The sequence below is a fragment of the Umbelopsis ramanniana genome (genome assembly GCF_025399195.1).
Source record: "Umbelopsis ramanniana AG unplaced genomic scaffold K450scaffold_89, whole genome shotgun sequence".
Classification (NCBI taxonomy): Eukaryota; Fungi; Mucoromycota; class Umbelopsidomycetes; order Umbelopsidales; family Umbelopsidaceae; genus Umbelopsis; species Umbelopsis ramanniana.
Window position 1 is genome coordinate 19,200 of NW_026252175.1, and position 17,313 is coordinate 36,512.

The 17,313-nt window shown below is 44.8% G+C and overlaps 8 protein-coding genes across 8 annotated transcripts; 4 read left to right on the forward strand and 4 right to left on the reverse strand.

Moving 5' to 3' along the window:
- The first annotated feature begins 1 nt into the window (after position 1).
- K450DRAFT_261575 (uncharacterized protein) lies at positions 2 to 1,216 on the forward strand. Its single transcript, XM_051592342.1, has one exon. It carries the CDS (start codon positions 396 to 398, stop codon positions 1,197 to 1,199), a length of 804 nt encoding a protein of 267 aa, XP_051440469.1. The 5' UTR covers positions 2 to 395; the 3' UTR covers positions 1,200 to 1,216.
- On the reverse strand, positions 1,131 to 4,286 carry K450DRAFT_261579 (uncharacterized protein). The gene is made up of 11 exons (XM_051592343.1): positions 3,981 to 4,286; positions 3,605 to 3,907; positions 3,419 to 3,534; positions 3,295 to 3,356; positions 3,039 to 3,236; positions 2,855 to 2,971; positions 2,410 to 2,794; positions 2,292 to 2,355; positions 2,135 to 2,217; positions 1,458 to 2,060; positions 1,131 to 1,352 (listed from the first exon to the last, which is right to left on the reverse strand). The coding sequence occupies exons 1-11, from the start codon at positions 3,989 to 3,991 to the stop codon at positions 1,234 to 1,236; spliced, it is 2,061 nt and encodes a 686-aa protein (XP_051440470.1). The 5' UTR covers positions 3,992 to 4,286; the 3' UTR covers positions 1,131 to 1,233.
- On the forward strand, positions 3,944 to 5,479 carry K450DRAFT_261586 (uncharacterized protein). The gene has a single exon (XM_051592344.1). It carries the CDS (start codon positions 4,392 to 4,394, stop codon positions 5,289 to 5,291), a length of 900 nt encoding a protein of 299 aa, XP_051440471.1. The 5' UTR covers positions 3,944 to 4,391; the 3' UTR covers positions 5,292 to 5,479.
- K450DRAFT_261587 (uncharacterized protein) lies at positions 5,278 to 7,061 on the reverse strand. Its single transcript, XM_051592345.1, has 7 exons — positions 6,592 to 7,061; positions 6,358 to 6,519; positions 6,245 to 6,291; positions 6,073 to 6,182; positions 5,884 to 6,008; positions 5,773 to 5,818; positions 5,278 to 5,696 (listed from the first exon to the last, which is right to left on the reverse strand). The coding sequence occupies exons 1-7, from the start codon at positions 6,820 to 6,822 to the stop codon at positions 5,686 to 5,688; spliced, it is 732 nt and encodes a 243-aa protein (XP_051440472.1). The 5' UTR covers positions 6,823 to 7,061; the 3' UTR covers positions 5,278 to 5,685.
- Positions 6,526 to 9,163, forward strand: K450DRAFT_261602 (uncharacterized protein). Its single transcript, XM_051592346.1, has 10 exons — positions 6,526 to 7,061; positions 7,127 to 7,232; positions 7,300 to 7,583; positions 7,656 to 7,790; positions 7,856 to 7,998; positions 8,088 to 8,265; positions 8,328 to 8,423; positions 8,495 to 8,547; positions 8,613 to 8,811; positions 8,872 to 9,163. Exons 1-10 carry the CDS (start codon positions 6,887 to 6,889, stop codon positions 9,033 to 9,035), a joined length of 1,533 nt encoding a protein of 510 aa, XP_051440473.1. The 5' UTR covers positions 6,526 to 6,886; the 3' UTR covers positions 9,036 to 9,163.
- Positions 9,164 to 9,181: 18 nt separating this feature from the next.
- K450DRAFT_261611 (uncharacterized protein) lies at positions 9,182 to 11,315 on the reverse strand. Its single transcript, XM_051592347.1, has 6 exons — positions 11,014 to 11,315; positions 10,830 to 10,940; positions 10,604 to 10,752; positions 10,283 to 10,517; positions 10,025 to 10,195; positions 9,182 to 9,957 (listed from the first exon to the last, which is right to left on the reverse strand). The coding sequence occupies exons 1-6, from the start codon at positions 11,168 to 11,170 to the stop codon at positions 9,581 to 9,583; spliced, it is 1,200 nt and encodes a 399-aa protein (XP_051440474.1). The 5' UTR covers positions 11,171 to 11,315; the 3' UTR covers positions 9,182 to 9,580.
- Position 11,316: 1 nt separating this feature from the next.
- On the forward strand, positions 11,317 to 12,545 carry K450DRAFT_261618 (uncharacterized protein). The gene is made up of 6 exons (XM_051592348.1): positions 11,317 to 11,479; positions 11,586 to 11,594; positions 11,680 to 11,742; positions 11,809 to 11,876; positions 11,939 to 12,094; positions 12,158 to 12,545. The coding sequence occupies exons 1-6, from the start codon at positions 11,462 to 11,464 to the stop codon at positions 12,432 to 12,434; spliced, it is 591 nt and encodes a 196-aa protein (XP_051440475.1). The 5' UTR covers positions 11,317 to 11,461; the 3' UTR covers positions 12,435 to 12,545.
- Positions 12,546 to 12,655: 110 nt separating this feature from the next.
- K450DRAFT_275605 (uncharacterized protein) lies at positions 12,656 to 16,897 on the reverse strand (the record flags this gene model as incomplete). Its single annotated transcript, XM_051593178.1, has 8 exons — positions 12,656 to 13,444; positions 13,518 to 15,499; positions 15,563 to 15,715; positions 15,793 to 16,004; positions 16,073 to 16,161; positions 16,245 to 16,393; positions 16,465 to 16,530; positions 16,597 to 16,897. 8 exons carry the CDS (start codon positions 16,895 to 16,897, stop codon positions 12,656 to 12,658), a joined length of 3,741 nt encoding a protein of 1,246 aa, XP_051440476.1.
- Positions 16,898 to 17,313: the final 416 nt, after the last annotated feature.

Sequence of the window (17,313 nt, forward strand, 5' to 3'; positions counted from 1 at the left end):
TGTGGAGAGATGTGAAACCCCACCTTTATTACCTTAACAATATAGAGTTGTGTGCTACTTCAAAGAGGTGAACAAAGTACAGTTGTAGAGTAAAATAAAAGGACTGTTCTCATAAGTAGTATGACCTGAAATATCATACGTTGTAAATGCAACCCCACAAAAAGCGTATAGCGGGTGATTGTTACAGTAAATTCCATAATGAAGACATTCTTTAGCTGATGCTACTGATATCAAGGAGAAGATAGAGCACCACCTGGAGCAGCACCTTGACCACACAGTAAGGCTGTTAGTCACGGTACATTGATTAAGCGGCAACCGTGGGACATGGTTACGAACAGAGCCTCTTAAATAAGCTTGATCGCTTCGTGTTAGCTCGGCTTCTCGCTCTCTACATCATGGTTTCAAGTCAGACTATTGTATTCAAGACCGTCGACGGTGTTGATATTCATGCCGATGTTTATCTACCCGATAATCATGCTGCTGACCAGCAATATTCTGCCATTTTGTATCTACATGGTGGAGGAATGACGATCGGACATCGCAGCATGTTGCCCATGAGCCAAGTTACCAAGTTTACAGAGAAGAACTGGATTGTTGTTAGTGCAGACTATCGACTTATCCCTGAATCCAAATTCCAAGACGCTTGTCAGGATGTTATTGACGCATACCAGTGGATGAGAACCAAAGTAAATGATCTTTATAGTATAGATGTTGACAATATCGCAATCATTGGAAGCTCTGCTGGAGCCAGACTTGCCCTTATCGCAGGCTACATGCTCGAAGAACCACCAAAATGTTTAGTTTCTTTGTATGGTCAAACGGACTTTGGTTTGAACGATGTGTCCTGGATGAGCCTTCGGAAAATGGAAGTCACTGAAGAAGAAGCATTTTCCTTCGTTAACAAAAAAGCTGTATGCACATCAACCGAGTGGGAATCCGCAGAACACAAAGGACGCATGGCTTATTTGGCATGGATGGTACAACATGACAAGATACTAGAGGCTTACTTTGGGGAGAATTACGATAATTCATTGCTCCAGAAGTACTCTCCACGCTCGAATGTCCACAGTTCATACCCGCCAACTTTCGTCATTCACGGCAAGGCAGATAGTCTGACACCCTACACGCATGCTGAGGCGATGTACGAAGCTTTACAGAAGAACAACATAAAATCTCAGCTGCTGCTGGTGGAAGGGTAAAGATATTTCATTTTGTTGTTGCACGCCATGTTGGTCATAGTAACACCTCATATTGACGATCTTTCTTTCCACACATCTGTAGAGCGGACCACGCGTTTGACCTACAATGGGCATTTCTGGATCTCAAACGATCTGATGAATTTATGGATTTCTCTTTGGTGCCATATTTAGCACAGTATTTGAAATAAATAGCAAACATTCAGTGATGTACATCATAAGATTATTGCTTAGACTTGTCCGAATTATTATAATTTTCACCTGTCTCCACTACAACACAACTTGTGGAATCGCAGAATAACTCCATTTCCGGGTCTGTCTTGTCCTTGATTTTGTAGTTCCTGAGATCCACGTTGGGTCGTTTATATTTTGAATTTCGAGATGGTGGATGTCGTGGCGGTTTAGGAACCGAAGGTTCTGGAAGAGTTTTGAGCTTGCTGATGAGCTCTTCATATTTCTGCTCCGTGATTGCCTCGAATGGCATTTGCGCATAAGCGCCAAGGGGAAGACGTGGAAGGAAAGATATTCCCTTCAACTGATATTGAAAATAATGTAGTGCGTGTTCTATGTTTGAACCTTCGGTTTTGGGATCAAAGGTGATGGTTGAGGAAACCTGATTATCGCTCCAGTATCGTTGAAGGAAGGCTGCTAGACTAAGTTGCTCCCACATGGAGACTTGTGTCAAGTCTCGAACTCCTTCGCCGTGATCGATGGGTATTTCCACAACCATTGAATTAGCTTCCACAACATCTTGCTCCACCGTGTACCCGATTTCAGTTAAAGGTACGATCAATTCTGAGTGCTTAGATATTCTAACGCGTCGAATGCAATACCTTGACTCGGGATAATGCATACCGGGCGTCGCTATTTGAGCAAAGTCAACAACATCGCTTTGATATTATATATGCATCATTTTGATGAACCCATTCAAACCTCACCTCCAGCCAATAATGATACTGTTCCACTAGGTTTAATGGTAGTGGTCTTGATAGATTGTGGCACGCAGAGCCATTCTGAGAGTCTGTGTTGGGAGACAGAGGGTTACCATTGGGAGGCCAAATATAGCACTTGTCAGTTTCCAATGACGGTACTTACTCTTTATCGACGGATTGTATTTGCTGATACCCAGCCTCACACCATGTCTTGAGATCATCAAGTCCTTGGATAGTGTTAGTTTGAGTCAATGTAATCCCAAACATGGTTAATATCGTACCTCGTCTGCTTATAAATTGTGCTATTCCACTCATACTGGTTCCAATGCGCCGATTTCGGAGCATCACAGCATTACTCTCGGGCCAGTGAGTCGTACCCAAAGTGACAGTCTTTGCATACAAAAAAGCATATTTTAGAGTTTCCAAATAATCTGCGATATCATCGTGGTTCGTAGGGAAAGTCTCCACCAAACAGCAGAGTTCCATGGATTCTAAGGTTTGCTCTAGGCACGGGTTGCCACCTTTAGCACGATAATCCTTAAAATCTGGAGGATCGATCATGCGACTATATTGCTGAGCATTCTGAAGCCACGAAAATCCTGGCTCACCGTTGGCAATAATGCGCTTTACAACATCGCAATAGTCCATTCCAAGATTTGCAAACACCTTTGGAAAAAAAGTTAGGTAAGACGTATTAGACTGACTGTAAAAAATACTGGAACCTACCGAGTTATTGCTAGTCCATCCGTACTCGGCTCGATGAGGATTTACTTCGTAGTTTTTAAGGTCCACATACTCTTCATCTGCAGGGTCTCCGAAGGCAATTTCTGCTGTTCTGCGCACCTGAGTAGAAAAAGTTCAGTGAGAAAACCTAGTCAATATGATGACAGCACAAACAATGAGGACCTACATTTCCACTAACAACACATTTCCCAATCATGTTCATTATGTCAACAATGGAGGTTGTAGTCAATGGTTTGCCGGCATTTTTGTCCAGTACATTACGGATGTGTTCATGAAGTTGTTCAAGGGGATCTGGTCCGGAGGACAGCCCGCCGAATCCCTTTATAGGCCGACCGGCTGGTCTAATTTGAGTGTAATCGAACGTCTGCAAAATAAACCATTAGGATATGATGTTATGATGATTGCATGAAGATTCATCTTACCACCACTGAGTTATTCTTCAAAAGGTACGAATCAAGCAATCGGCCAACAGAATGTACCCAGCCTATCGATCGATGGGTTATTTTCGGAGGCCGGATAATCATCCAACATATATCTGATACATACCTTCCCTCGAGTCTGGTATTACATAATTCTTAGTGTTGGAATTTGAAGGTGCAAAAACAGTAAGGCTCTTGTGGTTCGCTACAGCTGAGCCTTTCGTGTCAAAGCCGACGCCGACTCTGAAGAAAACAGCATGATGAGATGTGTGCTTAAAGTCTACCTGCCTGCGTTGAATTGAACAACCCTTACCCAAGCATTGCAGCATCCATCATAAAAGTAAACGGGAGCGATGGATTACCATCCCACATTGTTTCCGTACTGACAAATGCGCAGTTGTTTAAGGCAGCAAACATCCTGCGCTCCTCAGTTAGGGGAGACCCCATTGCCCAAAGTCCGCGTCCAGGCGGTAGAAATTTCATTTTGTATATCCGATCGTACATATTCTGAGCAGATAATTGTGATTGTGCTGCATCCCAGTGAAGGTCATTGGAATCTATCCATCGCTTCTGCATGTTAAATGTCCCATTGACAACTCTTTCTACGGTTTCCCACCTACAGGCAGAATTATCAATGATTACGGTTCATTCTGTCATGTCGGGGATGGAAATGAAACTGTGGCACGAACGGTTTTACCATTGTTCTCTCTCGCCATCGTCTTTCAGACGCGAGTATGTTCGCCGATAGACTATCTCTCCTAACCCATTGAAGCCAAATGGAGGAATAGCGTCTTTGTATTTATCGAGGAACGGTTTGGAGAGCTTGAAGCTTTTGTGTGTTGTGGCCTGTTTGACGTGAGTGTCACTTGTCATTGAAGATAAGGAACGGCAATGAATAAAAGAAATAGGTTGTCGTTGCCAATGACAGAGCCTTGGAAAGTGAGTAGACACGATCCTTTTGGAATGAATTGCTGAGAGATTCATGAAACGACGCTGCGGTAAAATGCCAGTGACGCTCTTTTTGCTCACGTTTTCCGCTACTTACAGTACGTGTGACTGTCCGAGCCCAAGCGCTCATTTTCTTGTCCTGCTTCTTCGGAATGGCAACCAACATGTTTAAACGTCCATTGTTCCAAGCCCCACTCTCGCGTCTCTCTTGCTTTAAAGGTGAAGCTATTCGATATTATAGGCCGATGGGGCTGACACCAGCATACCGGCCCCTTGGCTATTCGACTGTAGCGCGAACCACATTCATGCGCCCACCAACGATATCTGGGCTAGGAAAACGTCATACTTTGGTGAAACTGGATACTGTTGCTCAGCAAAACCAATTGAGGCTGCTTTCCACGTCACCAAAGAAACTGTTCAATACTCTTACTAAATGGCAGCGAAGAGCGTCACTCATCTCTGCGTTTGGTGGTGGTATCTTATTGACCATCTTCATTGGACCTATTTTGTTGGTGACGGTGGGAGGAATTGGCGCGGTGTTTTTATGGCGAAACTGGCGGCAAATTCGTGGAGTGCAAAAAGAATTCAGCTCCGTGGCTGATGGAAGAATACCAAATCCATTGACCAACATAGGCTCTATGTTCGCATCGGATCAATCGCAGCTAACGCCTGCGCTCCGGAAACAAGCCATCGAACGAATTAAGGAAGAGGTTGAGGCACCATCTTCGGAAATATCAAGATACATGTCTACGAACGACTCATTCAACATCAGCTTCAGTGATGTACAAGCGACGTCATCTTCTCGTTCTTCCGCTACGATCAACGGGCAGCATGAGTCAAAGTCCTATTTGGATATTGAATTCACTTTCACTAGCGATAATGACATGAAAGGCTTCGCCCGGGCTCGAGGATCGATCAGTGGATCCCAAGTCAATCTTGAAAAAACCTCTCTCTATTGGCCACAATGGGACCGTGAGATGATACTACCGGCGTCTCTTAACAGCCGAGAAAAACCACGCATCATAGAAGGCGAATTTAAGGACGTGGATTGAGACTCGTTAGCATAGAGCATTTGTAAATTTTTTTGTTTTGGCTGTTTCTGTCAACACACTATGGTATAGAAAGGAGAAGAAAATAAAAACAATGTCTGTATAGAGAAGAGTGGAGGAACTAAGTGTAAAGAAAAAGCTCTTGTTTCCTTTGGAAGAAAAAAAGTGCAACGTCCATTAAAAGTGAGTAATTTACCCATTGGAGACCCTTATAGAAAGAAATAATTCGATCAAGAAAACAACACTGAAAGCACCAAAAAGTTCAGAAAGCCAAATAGAGAGACAATGAGTAGGGAATGCCAACACCATACAACGTGTATCGAAAGGAAGGTTCATCATTGTTGGCAGCAACCGAAAGCCGATATCCAGCGGCTAACATTCTAATCTTGCAGTCTTATTACCATGACAGTGAGATTATCCGTACTGAAGTTGGCCAGAGCATGATCCAGCAGCTTTTGGCTAGCTTCCTGAGGATCTAAAACATCCTTTATAAGATCCACAGCGTCGTTATCGTTGCAAACATCCCACAACTGAGGAAAAAAAAGGTGAATCAAACATGTGGGGTACACTGCATTTCAGCTACCATAACACATACCCCGTCACATGCCAATATAATAAAAGAGTCCTCTTCTGTAAGTTCAGTTTCTGTCGTATAAGGATTACCCACCACAAATTCTTTCATAGTATGATCTCCTAAAGAACGAGTGACAGCCAAAACACCTATGATGGGTGCCATCAATATTGAGAGCCTTTTAAGATGTATCCATTGGGTGACTTGACTTACCATTGACGCGATTATTCATCATAAATCCTCCTAAATCTATTATTCTTTTTGCTTCGTTGGCATCGCTACCCTTGTGGTCGTATGAAAGACGAACGGCTTGACCGTTACGACTAGAGGGAGTGTTAAGGTAAGCACGACGATGAGAAGCGGAGGGGAGGGGTTATTTTCTTACCACAAAACGGCCCGTGCATCTCCGACGTTGGCTGTGTAAAGAATACGCTGTGTGTGGGATATGCAAATGAGCGGGACGAACGTTCGCGCAGCGTTGGACATGCTCACACATACCTTTGAACTTTTCTTTTTCGCCTCTACGTAGGCAACCACTGCTGTACATCCACTGTGTTGACCTTCCTTTTCATTCAGTTGTCGATCAGCACTCAGAAAAGCGATGTTGAGTACATCGGAGACTGGTGCATCGGGATTGTCTGTCAAGGAAGACAAGAAAGTCTAAGAGAAGGGTCGTAAGATTTAGTTTGCGGAATGATGTTTGGAGGGGTTTAAGCAGTAATATTGATTTACTTTGTGGAGATTATGGCCGCACCATTCAGCCGTAGCTTTACCCGCATGACCGTCATAAATCCCAAAGAAGCCTTGTCGGTCCATGCCCCCAAATTGAGGGATGCAAGCATGCGCATCTTCCATAGTCCTTCGGCATCGCTTGTTTCTATCTTCTGAAACGCCAACCAGGAAGCCAGCGGCTTTAATTGCCTGCTTATGAGCAGTCTCTGCCACGGCTTGATTATCCGACATGTTGGGAAAGTGAACAACAAATGACTTTAACGCTGCTGAGTTTCGAGATCCTTTTTCAAACCAAATGATTGACTCATCTCAACCCAAGTGGAATCAAGACCAACACCAGGCCATCAACACTATTATTCAAGTTGCTTTTGTTAGAATAAGAGAAATCTCTGTCACCGACGATGAGTGGTTGATAGGACTGTGGAAGCGCCTAGCTCGTCATTACCATACCGACACCACGGCACCTAAAGGTAGCACCATATACAGGATTTTTTTTTCCAGAGTATGTGAAACATATCATTAACCGTATGTTCAGACATTCCCCTTAGCAAGGCTACCACATATCTTCTTACTCCAGAAGATGTTCGATTTCAAGTCATTTTGGACCTTTTATCTGTTATTCTGGATCTTCAGCCAGAGAGGTATGTATACCATGCCATCCTTGATGAATTTATCGGCCAAATATTTGACATAAAATCTATGATTCAGTCAAGCCGATATCGAAATGAAATACGACGCGAGAGAACGTCGGTTTCTCTTAGAAGTGGCACATGCCATGCAACTAGCACCCGCAGACGTCAACATGGCTGAGCGAGCAGTGGGTCAACAGATCTATTTCAAACTACAAGAACGAAATGGCGCCGAATCGGGGACGCGAACCAACGACATGGGAGAAAGTGCATCGGCTGCTATGGAAGATGCCAGCAGAAGGAATAAAGCTTGGCGATGGGTTAAAATGGGAGCAGGAGCAGCTGCTGGAGGGGCTGTAATAGGTAAATATTTATTGACATGGATTGTCTTGTTGGTGATTTTTATTATGATGCACTGATGTTCTCGAAATTTAGCGTTGACAGGAGGTCTGGCAGCCCCTTTGGTGGCACCTCTCGTGGTTGGTCTCACTGGAGCGACATTTTTCACCACAGCTGGAGGCATTGCTCTCATGACCGGACTATTCGGCTTAACAGGAGGTGGATTAACAGGTAACCTCCAAGGAACATAGTGGCAAGTAGTAGCATCCAGTTAGGGTTCATCATTTTATTTATAGGATGGAAATTGCATCGAAGAACTCGTGGTATTGATGACTTCAACTTTGAGCAAGTCCTTGATCCCAGTATACCCCACATACCATCACTCAACTGTACTATATGCGTGTCTGGATATTTACAGGATGATGCTTCGCTTTGTACTGTAAGTGTCTCTCGCGTCATGATGACCACTGTAGTTTTTTCGACTTTTGTTTGCTCCGCTTGAATGATAATCAACTCCACGCAATTCAGACTCCCTGGGAGATCGCTTTTCACAAGTCCAAAGCGTATCAAGATATTTATTGTGTAAGCTATGAAAAAGCTGCTTTGCTTGACCTTGGGCGTGCTTTCAAATCATTCATTCGGAATGAAGCTTTTAAGTACGCCGGAAAAGAAGCCTTAAAAATGACCGCCTTGCAAGCTTTCTTTGGTAAGCTACCCTTGTTTTCTCATAGTGTCATCGCATGGCCACTGACTAGCACGTACTTCCAGCGGCCGTCGCACTACCAGCTACTCTGTTGAAGGCCACTGATGTAATTGACAACCCGTGGCAGATCGCATCTGACCGATCGATAAAAGCTGGCATAGGTAAGGTTTACGATCTGACTGACGGAATCATAATTCGATAGTGCGTCAATTAAACGGTCGTTCCACTGCAGTATTGGCCGATGTTCTAGAACAAAGAGTGCACGGCAAACGTCCCTGCACACTGGTAATGCACGCACATCGTTATTGTTTGTATGGACAAAGAACGCGATCGTCGCTAACACCTATTAGATTGGATTCAGTGTTGGAACGTTGGTGATCACACAATGCCTCCAGGAATTGGCTGAACGTGGCCAGTTCGGCATTATCGACAACGTGGTCCTCATGGGAGCCCCCATTTCGAGCACCAACAAGAAATTATGGATGGCCATGCGCTCCGTGGTTAGCCATCAATTCATCAACTGCTATTCTCCTAATGACTGGGTTCTAGGTAAGGGCATGATTTACTATTCTCCGGTCCTTCTTCCTATTTGCCTAACGCTGATTGCAGCCACTGTGTATCGACTCCATTCCATGTCAACGGAAGTCGCCGGGCTGTCCCCTATCACTCATGTTCCAGGAATAGAAAATGTCCAGGTGGGCATTGAAGGTCATGCAAGTTACAGCGAGAATGTCAGCAGTATTCTCTCGCAGGTCCAGCTTGTAGAAGCTTAGTACCAATGTAGGTTGCAGATATAACCGGGAGGATTGGTTGTTTCCCCCACTAGGAATGTAAAAAGTCTACCTGGATGGGAAAAAATAAACGCAGGAAAAATTTCATTAACTACGGAACATGCCGTAAATGCATCTGGCCGCTGTATCTCGCGGGGGAAGGGGGTGGACTTAGCTTGCGAATGATTTTATTGAAATTCTATTATGCAATGTGAATTCAATTTAAAGAGACAGAAGAAAAATAGCGACAACAAGGGTTAGAAACAAGATCGATTCAGCATAGAGCATTTGTGAAAGACAAATTCCACGGTCAAGAGCATGTACGAAGTGGGTGGTATGTCAAATTAATTGAAAGCAAGCAGAGCATGAAACATGGCATAGCGAGCGTGAATACAAAGAAAGAAAAAGGACTGCAGAGAAAAAGAAGTGTGTGGAAAAGAATCGCTCGGGAAAAAAGGAGGGAGGTTCGTTCAGGTAAGAATGAGGGTGCGCGTGCGAAGGGATGGAGGTAAGGTAGGGTGATAGTTTGGAAAATAGTGGGGGGTTTTTTAAGCACCACAAACAAAAAGCTTTTGCATGAAGCTTCGCTTCTTGGTTATTGGCTTATGAGCCCGGGTATCATTCTGAAGACCATCGCCTGCAGGGTGATCATAGTTGTTGGTGAGATGTTTTGCAGGTGCATGTTTATCATGAGCGGTTTGTTTCTTTTGCAAATGGGGTTGTTGGGTAGCAGCTCGTCGTGCAGCCTGCTTACTCATGGACTCCCAACCCTTTCCATCATTCAACAGCATCCAGTCGTAAACGCCGTCTTCTGTTTCTCCTGATGTCTTGAGTGCCTTGGTAAACAATTCACGCAAGAAGTCGTAGTCGGGGGTTTCCTCAAAGCCCAATTTGCGGACATATTGCAAGTAAATGCCAAATTCTTCTACAAAACGTAATAATACATAAGGATCGACACACGAGGGTTATTAATAGACCATCACCGAACGTACCTGGGAATCCATCACACAGATCCTTAATGACCGTACTTTGCTTTTTATCACCAATCTTTTCATACTTTTGCTTGTTGGTAGCGGCTTTCAAGCCTTGCCAAGGGAGGGATCCACGTAAAAAGTACATGAAGACATGGCCCAATGCTTCCAAGTCATCACGTCGAGATTGCTCTATGATGAAGGATACGATGGTTAGCGAAAACATGGCTCTTCTCTTTTTTTTTTTAAAAAAAAAAAAATCGATCGCTTCTATGTTACCTCGTCCAAGATGGGTATTGATACTCATATAGCGAGCAGTTCCGGAAAGACTCTTGCGTTCTCTATAAGGAATATGCTGCTTTGTTTTAGGGTCTCTGTATTGCTTGGCCATACCAAAGTCGACCAGGAATACATTGTTAGCGGTTTTAGTGCCTGGTTTGCCGATCAAAAAGTTGTCTGGCTTAATATCGCGGTAAATGAGATTATGGTCGTGAATGGACTGAACACGAGTCAACTGTACGAAATTGGACAATGAGCATTCATTTTTTCCTTGACGACTTTTAAGAAACCCAGGGTGAAAGAATTTTCGGTGACATTTACCATGTGTTTAGCCAGCATAGCGACGGTTTTAATGGAAAACTTGCGGCCGCACATATCAAACATATCTTCCAAGCTTGGACCCAGGAGATCAATGACCAGAATATTGTGAAGACCTTCTTGACCAAAGTAATAAGCATTGGGTATGCCGGCTGATAAGGGGGGACATGATGGAAAAAATTAGGGATCATCAGAAACAGTAGACCTCATATAATTTACTACTACGTACGGGTGCCAGACAAGATCTTGTACGCTCTGTATTCATCTCGTAATTGTGGAGCATCACTCTTTCTCGGTTCAAACTTGATAGCCACTTGTTGGTTGTTTAACAGATTAGTTCCTTAAAAAGACAAGTACATTTAGTCGGCATAATATTCTCCGTTACATGGGGTGTGGGATGGTGGGGGTGGTACCTTCGTAAATTATACCAAATGAACCTTCTCCTATCCGCTTTCCAACACGATAATGCACGCCAACGACATTGGAAGAAGAGGATGAGGATTGTGTTTTAGCGGGGGAAGCGGTGGAATTGTCAAGGGTTTGGGACAAGTTATGGTGTGGGCTGGCCATTGCGGGATTTCAGATGATGAAGACAAATGATGAAGAGTGGGAGATTTATAGAGTCAGGGATTTAACACATGCAAAAGAGAAAAAAAGCAGGTTTCTTTTTGCTGTTCGGAATTCTCTTTCTCTTGGGGGAAACGAAAGAATGGAAAAGAAAGAGATTCAAGGAAATAAAAAAAGTATCAGCCAGCACAGAAGAAAAAAAAAAAATAATTAGGATAAAAGGGTTAGAATCCCGCTGTCTCGTCCATCTCAACGAAACCTTTTCTGTTTCAAAAGAAAAAAAAAATATTCGATATGCCATACCACATTGAAGTAAGGCACCGGAGAACCCGTCCATGTCAGTCAGACACACACAACTCACATTCCTCATCATTCCCACCCACCCCATCTGCATCTCATCTACTTCGAATCCCTCCAGTATGCAAAGGTACCTTGACACCCTTTATGCCTTCACGGATGGATCATCATCATCCATACTCACTATCACTTTCTCGGGGGCGCGGCGCGTTTAGAGTGGTCGATCCAAGTGTAAGGGTCCTAAGAAGACGTGTCAATCGGAGGATCGGAGCATCAAGGTAAGACTGGTCCGATTTCTAGCGCTAATCAACAACCCAGTTGATCGATAGTTTCTTTGCCTGCAGTCTGGCGACCTCCGTCTCGGTTCGGAGATAGAGGGTGGACAATTTACAGGAGTCGCATGGCGTCACTGGTGAGTGGAAAGCAATGTTGAATGGACCAGTAATGGGTATACTAACCTACCGTCTTACGTAGGAAGTGTACCACCCCCAAGGTGCTTGAAAACCTCCAATCGCTTGACAGTGTTGAAGAAGACTTGATTGGATTTAGTGACCTTCATGAAGAGGATCAGGAACGAGTAAAGACTGCTCTTGAGGAGGGTCATGTTTCAGAATCCGAAGAACCAGAAGGGTATGGCATGAATTTTTTTTTTTTTTTTCATTGTGAATATCGAGAGTGACCCTGTGTTGGCAGTGACGAAGAAGAGAAAAAGGAAGAGAAGCCAAAGGCCAAAGCTACTGGGAAGAAGGCAGCCGCCAAAAAAGACGACGAAGCAAAGCCCAAGAAAGGATCCAAGGCAAAGACCGAAGACCAAGAAAAGCCCGAACCTAAGAAGCGTGGTCGCAAGGCTGCTGCTCCCAAGGACGACGGCGAAGAGGCTCCTAAGCCAGCTCCTAAAAAGAGAAGGAACGACAGCAAGGACGAAGAACCCACGGCAACCAAAAAAAGAGCTACAAAGAAGACCACCTAATGTTGTCGTAGTTAGCTATTGCTTTTTATTTCTATTGCAAATGATTTGCTCATAAAAAGGAATCCACCATTCAACAACGTGACTTGAAGGTGGAAAGGAGGGATTCAAGGCGGATAGTCATGACACAGAAAAGTAAAGAAAATGAAGAATTGGTTTTAAGGTCAATGCGAAGTGTACAATGCGACGGAAGGGAGGTTGGCAAGTAAAATGAAACATACACACTAGGCGGCGGCTACATGCTCAAGAAAAGAGTTATGCTTTGTATCTCGTGGGTAACCATCATCGTTATTTGAGGTATCCTGATGATGGGAAGGTTCATCTAACTGTTCCAGTAACAATTCAATTTTATGCTGTGCATCCTTGTATTGTTGTTGCAAAGCTTGTCGTTCCAGAGTTAAGTTATGGACCTGTCGTTCCCGCTGAGCAATTTCATCTTCGTACTGCGCTCGTTGGTCTTCCCAATCATGGACAGACGAAGCTCCACCTTGCGGCTTGACAGTCTCTAAATCCTTTTTGAGTTTCTGGTTCATTAAGCGGGTTTCGTCCAATTCAGTATTGGTGTGTTCCAACGCCGAATTGGTGTTCTCTAACGCTTCACTCAAGCGTTCAATCTCCTCCGTCAAATCTTGGATATGACGACGAGCTTCCTTCTTGTGTTCATTGTAACGCGATTTATATTTTTGGCGGTCAGCCATCAATATCTCGCGGTCGTCTTCAAGCTGCTTAACATCATTGGTAAGCTCTTCAGCACGGGACATGGAATCCAACGCAGTGTTTTCTAGACCAGCTAGTTTTTCACGGAGATCATACAATTGGGATTCCAATACAGCTTTTTCGCGGAGCCAAGTTTGTTTCTCATCAGAGAGTTTAGTGCTGGATAGTTGCTGATTCAAAGCCGATTTCAAATCGTTTTCCAGATCGGAGTTGTTTTGCTTCAAGTGATGGACGGTTTGCATTACCAATTCAAGTTCTTCCTTGGCATGGGCAGCCTTGCTCTTCCAGTCCTCGACCTATGAGATCATTTCCCTCATGTTAGTCGTATTGGGGGGTTTATATCCACGTATTTGTACAATGTTGGCTTACCTCATGCTCATATCTGCCATCCTCCAAATCGTCCTCCAATTGACGGATTCTGGCCCGCAACTGTTCTTCAATGACACTAACATTGGCGAGACTTTCTTGGTTCTTGTTGACGGTATCTTGAACATCACCTCGCTCGGCAAGACGCTTGCGATAATTTTCCGCTTCATTGATCGCGGCTTGCGCCTTTTCGTTGGCGAGTCTCTCTGATTCTACCAAGTTATCACACAGTCGACGAGCGCTGGCAATCTCAGCTTGGAGTTTGGCCATCTGCCCGGTGGACGAGTCTTGATCAAAGTCTTGTTCGTGAATTTTAAAGCCCTTGTTGATCATAGCATGCTTCATCATGGCAACCTTCACTTCGGCATCTTCAAGTTTGCGGACATATTCCGTGAGCTCGGCTTCTTGTTTCGATACCGTATTCGAGAGAGTAGCAATCTCATCCATACTGGCTGCGAGCTGCTGTTGCAAGGAAGCAACCTCACCTCTTGCTTTGATGTTGGCTGCTTCCAGTTTGGTGATTTGGAGTTTGGCGTCAGACAGTGATCCAGTTGCTTTGGTCGAGGACAACGCTTCAGCAAGTCGATTGCTCAAATCGGCCATGCGAGTAGCGTAATCTCGAGCTTGTGCTTCGGCTGTGTTGGCTCGTGCATGGAGTTCAGTGTTTTCTTCCAATGCGCGCGCTTGTGCTTGTTGGGCCATTTTAGCATCTTGTTGCGCTTGTTGGGCTCGCTCTTGGGCTAATCGTCGAGCAGCTTGATCATGTCCAGCTTGTCGTTGAACGCGATCCAAGTCGCGTTGTTTGGATTCACTGTTCGATAATGCCGAGGCAAGGCGTTGTTCCAGTTGCTGCATTCTTTCTGCTTCCACTTTGTCCACCTCATCCTTTTGACCCGATTTCAACGCCATGTATTTGCTCTTGAAATAAGCGGCTTCTTGCAATGCTGCCAATCGCATCTTGTCTGCTTCCACCACCGTGTTAACAGCCTGGTGACCTTGATGTCCAATGAGAGCTCGAACCCGCTTAATTTCCATCTTGCATTTGACCAGTTCATCAAACACATTCGCTTGCTCTTCGTTCATGTTGCCGACATCAAACACTCCATTAGATAGATCTTCTTCGGAGAACCCGAATCGGTCCTCGTGAGTAGGGCTACCAACTCTCATCTTTCTGGCCAGTGAGACTTCTGTACGCCACCACTGCTCCTTACTCTTCATATCAGCAATCACCGCATCACGATTCTTAATTTCACGCAAAAGGGCTTGACGCTCTTCTTGAGCCGCTTGGAGAGTTGCATCATTATGAAGTGATGGTGATCCGCTGTCTGTACGATTATGCTCCATAGAAAGCTGTGAAGTCGATGTCTTGGTCGATAACGGTCCTCTTCGCTGCGCCGGAACAGGTGACGGGGTGTTCTGACCAGTTGGGAGCGGGGTGGGAGGAGACTGTGGCGGGTGTCCAGTTGTGTCATCCTTGTCCATGTAATCATAGTCTCCTTGTCCATAGGAGTGTTGCTGTTGTTCCATGGGTCGCACTGCGCGTTGATCAGCTGCGCTTCGAATGCTTCCCGATGAGGCTGAATGTGATAAATTACCAGCTTTATTGCCATGGCGTAAAGAGGCGGATCGAGCAGGTCGGCTGGCTTCCGTGCGGACAGGCTCTTTCAATGTGGCTCGATTGGAAGTCATGCGGCGCAACTGGCCATCGTCATCGGGGAAATGACTAACCCGTTGCATCTGTGATGATGAGTGCCCATTAGGAAGAGGCATGGGTGCTGGAGGATATTTTGGAGAGGGTGGTTGTCCATGTGGAGGTGACGGGTTGAGCATCGGCCCATTGTTGGCCTGGGCAGAGCGTGGTGAAGGGGGTCCTCTTTCCGCAAGTTCTTGATATGATCGTCTGATTTGAGGGCCAAGGTTCTCTGGTGTTCTCACTCCTTGGGGGGATCCGTTTATCCCTGCGTCTGAAGGGTACTTGATGCGACCTATCGACGATGGCGATTAGAGACTACGACCGCATCAATGATGATAGCCAAAAAAATACTCACTGGTGTCGAGAACATGAACTAGATTGGGATCTTCTGCTTTTGGAGGCAACAATCCACCAATGACGAAGATTTTTTCCTGGATAGCAGTCAGAGAGTGACCATATCGTGGAGATGGAGCTGGACCCATGTTTTGGAACATATACCATCGTTGGTCTAATGTGCCATGAGGGAGAAAAAATTAAAATGACGGGCAACCAGGTCAAAATCTTTCACAGTCTACAAACACTCACTGTAAATGCGGTATGCACATAGATCACCGAGCGCTTGGCCGTCCGTACTTCGACCACCAAATAAATAAATAGCACCATCTGCATAGGCTATAGATGCACCTTCTCTCGGGGAGGGAACATATCCCATAGCATTGATATTCGTCCATAGATGTGATGAAAGGTCAAAGCACCATATATCGTTGAGTAAGGTATGGCCGTCGGAACCACCAAATCTAAGGAAATGCAAAAAATTCAACGGTCAGTGGTCATCGCGACCAGACGCCTATCTGATGAGGAGTACTTGCATATAGAAGAAATTGTCCACGATGACACATGAATGTCCAGATCGTGGTGATGGGCCTTCATTTTTGTAGGTAACGTATTCCCAGCCTAGAAAGAAGAGGTGCTAATTGAATATGGCGTACTAAAAATGGGACTATCAAGCAGGAAGCTCCAATATTACCTGCACCAACATGAAAGATCAACAAATCACCGAGCATCTGGCCATTCACAGTGTGACCTCCATGAATATACATTTGATTAGCAGAGACAGCAGCTGCATGTGCTTGTCTAGGTACTGGGTCGCTACTGTCGGATAAAGTTCGAGTCCATTGGCGGGTTTCTTAGATCGAAATGTGAATTTAGTGCACCTAGATGAAAGTATCATAGAAAAGAACACTTGAAATTACATACGTATATTAAGTGAATACACAGTATTGTCACCATGATCGGCAGGGCTCTTAAGTTGACCTCCAAACACTAAAAATTGCGAGAGTTAAATTCGGTTGGACTCGGTGCCGGCTTCATTGAATAGTGAATTCTTACCAATAAGCTGATTTCCAATAGAAACAATGGAATGATAGCAGCGGGCACTTGGAGCGTCACCACCGGTGCTTGTGGCAGATGCTGATAAGTTCACTGGGTCGATTAAATAAAGATCTTTCTTCGGGGCCCCTTTGGTAACCCCGCCAAACAGGCACACTACGCGGTCGTTGTGTTGAGTGGCAGCATGAGCTATTCTTGGTAAACATGATGCGCCGGTTAATTTACGTTGGGACCAAGGGTAAATTGCTTTTTCAGTCGAAGACTGAGACCCTTTCCCTGACAACTTTGAGAAAAGAGACATTCAAAGGAAAGGAATAGGGATTGCTTTCGAAGATGGAAACTTTCAGGTCCTTGAAACGCTGGCTGCCTTTCAATTTCAATTTTTTTTTCTGTGAAATGAACATTTGCTTTTTGAACAACCGCTGCTTACAAGGGGACACAGGCCATCGCTTGCCTCTTGACTATTCAGCGCGATACTCGTTCTTTAGCTACGATACGTCAAAAACGAAGAGATCATTTTCATCGAACACTACTCCAAGTCAAAGACGAGTATCCGCGGCTTGTTCCTGTAGTGCTAGCGATACTGGGGCGTGGTCTGGGGTTTCACGACCGAAACTCCGCTTATGGTGGTTGCTTCACGAATCTCATTTTACCTATGTTTTGACCATGGACCCTGGGCGAAGTCAACAGAAGAAACTTCATAACGTAAGCTATTAT

Coding starts and splice junctions, on each gene's coding strand:
- K450DRAFT_261575 (XM_051592342.1), top strand. CDS start 396: ATGGTTTCAAGTCAGACTATTGTATTCAAGACCGTCGACGGTGTTGAT.
- K450DRAFT_261579 (XM_051592343.1), bottom strand. Junction 3,237..3,294: donor TGAAGAATAACTCAGTGGTG/GTAAGATGAATC, acceptor TTTATTTTGCAG/ACGTTCGATTACACTCAAAT. Junction 2,061..2,134: donor AGTATCATTATTGGCTGGAG/GTGAGGTTTGAA, acceptor TTGCTCAAATAG/CGACGCCCGGTATGCATTAT.
- K450DRAFT_261586 (XM_051592344.1), top strand. CDS start 4,392: ATGGCAACCAACATGTTTAAACGTCCATTGTTCCAAGCCCCACTCTCG.
- K450DRAFT_261587 (XM_051592345.1), bottom strand. CDS start 6,822: ATGTCGGATAATCAAGCCGTGGCAGAGACTGCTCATAAGCAGGCAATT. Junction 6,292..6,357: donor CGAAAAAGAAAAGTTCAAAG/GTATGTGTGAGC, acceptor TCCCACACACAG/CGTATTCTTTACACAGCCAA. Junction 6,183..6,244: donor GATGCACGGGCCGTTTTGTG/GTAAGAAAATAA, acceptor CACTCCCTCTAG/TCGTAACGGTCAAGCCGTTC.
- K450DRAFT_261602 (XM_051592346.1), top strand. CDS start 6,887: ATGATTGACTCATCTCAACCCAAGTGGAATCAAGACCAACACCAGGCC. Junction 8,424..8,494: donor ATCGATAAAAGCTGGCATAG/GTAAGGTTTACG, acceptor GTTCCACTGCAG/TATTGGCCGATGTTCTAGAA. Junction 8,812..8,871: donor TCCTAATGACTGGGTTCTAG/GTAAGGGCATGA, acceptor CGCTGATTGCAG/CCACTGTGTATCGACTCCAT.
- K450DRAFT_261611 (XM_051592347.1), bottom strand. CDS start 11,170: ATGGCCAGCCCACACCATAACTTGTCCCAAACCCTTGACAATTCCACC. Junction 10,518..10,603: donor CTATGCTGGCTAAACACATG/GTAAATGTCACC, acceptor AATTTCGTACAG/TTGACTCGTGTTCAGTCCAT. Junction 9,958..10,024: donor TCTGTGTGATGGATTCCCAG/GTACGTTCGGTG, acceptor TACGTTTTGTAG/AAGAATTTGGCATTTACTTG.
- K450DRAFT_261618 (XM_051592348.1), top strand. Junction 11,743..11,808: donor CGGAGGATCGGAGCATCAAG/GTAAGACTGGTC, acceptor CTTTGCCTGCAG/TCTGGCGACCTCCGTCTCGG. Junction 12,095..12,157: donor GAATCCGAAGAACCAGAAGG/GTATGGCATGAA, acceptor CTGTGTTGGCAG/TGACGAAGAAGAGAAAAAGG.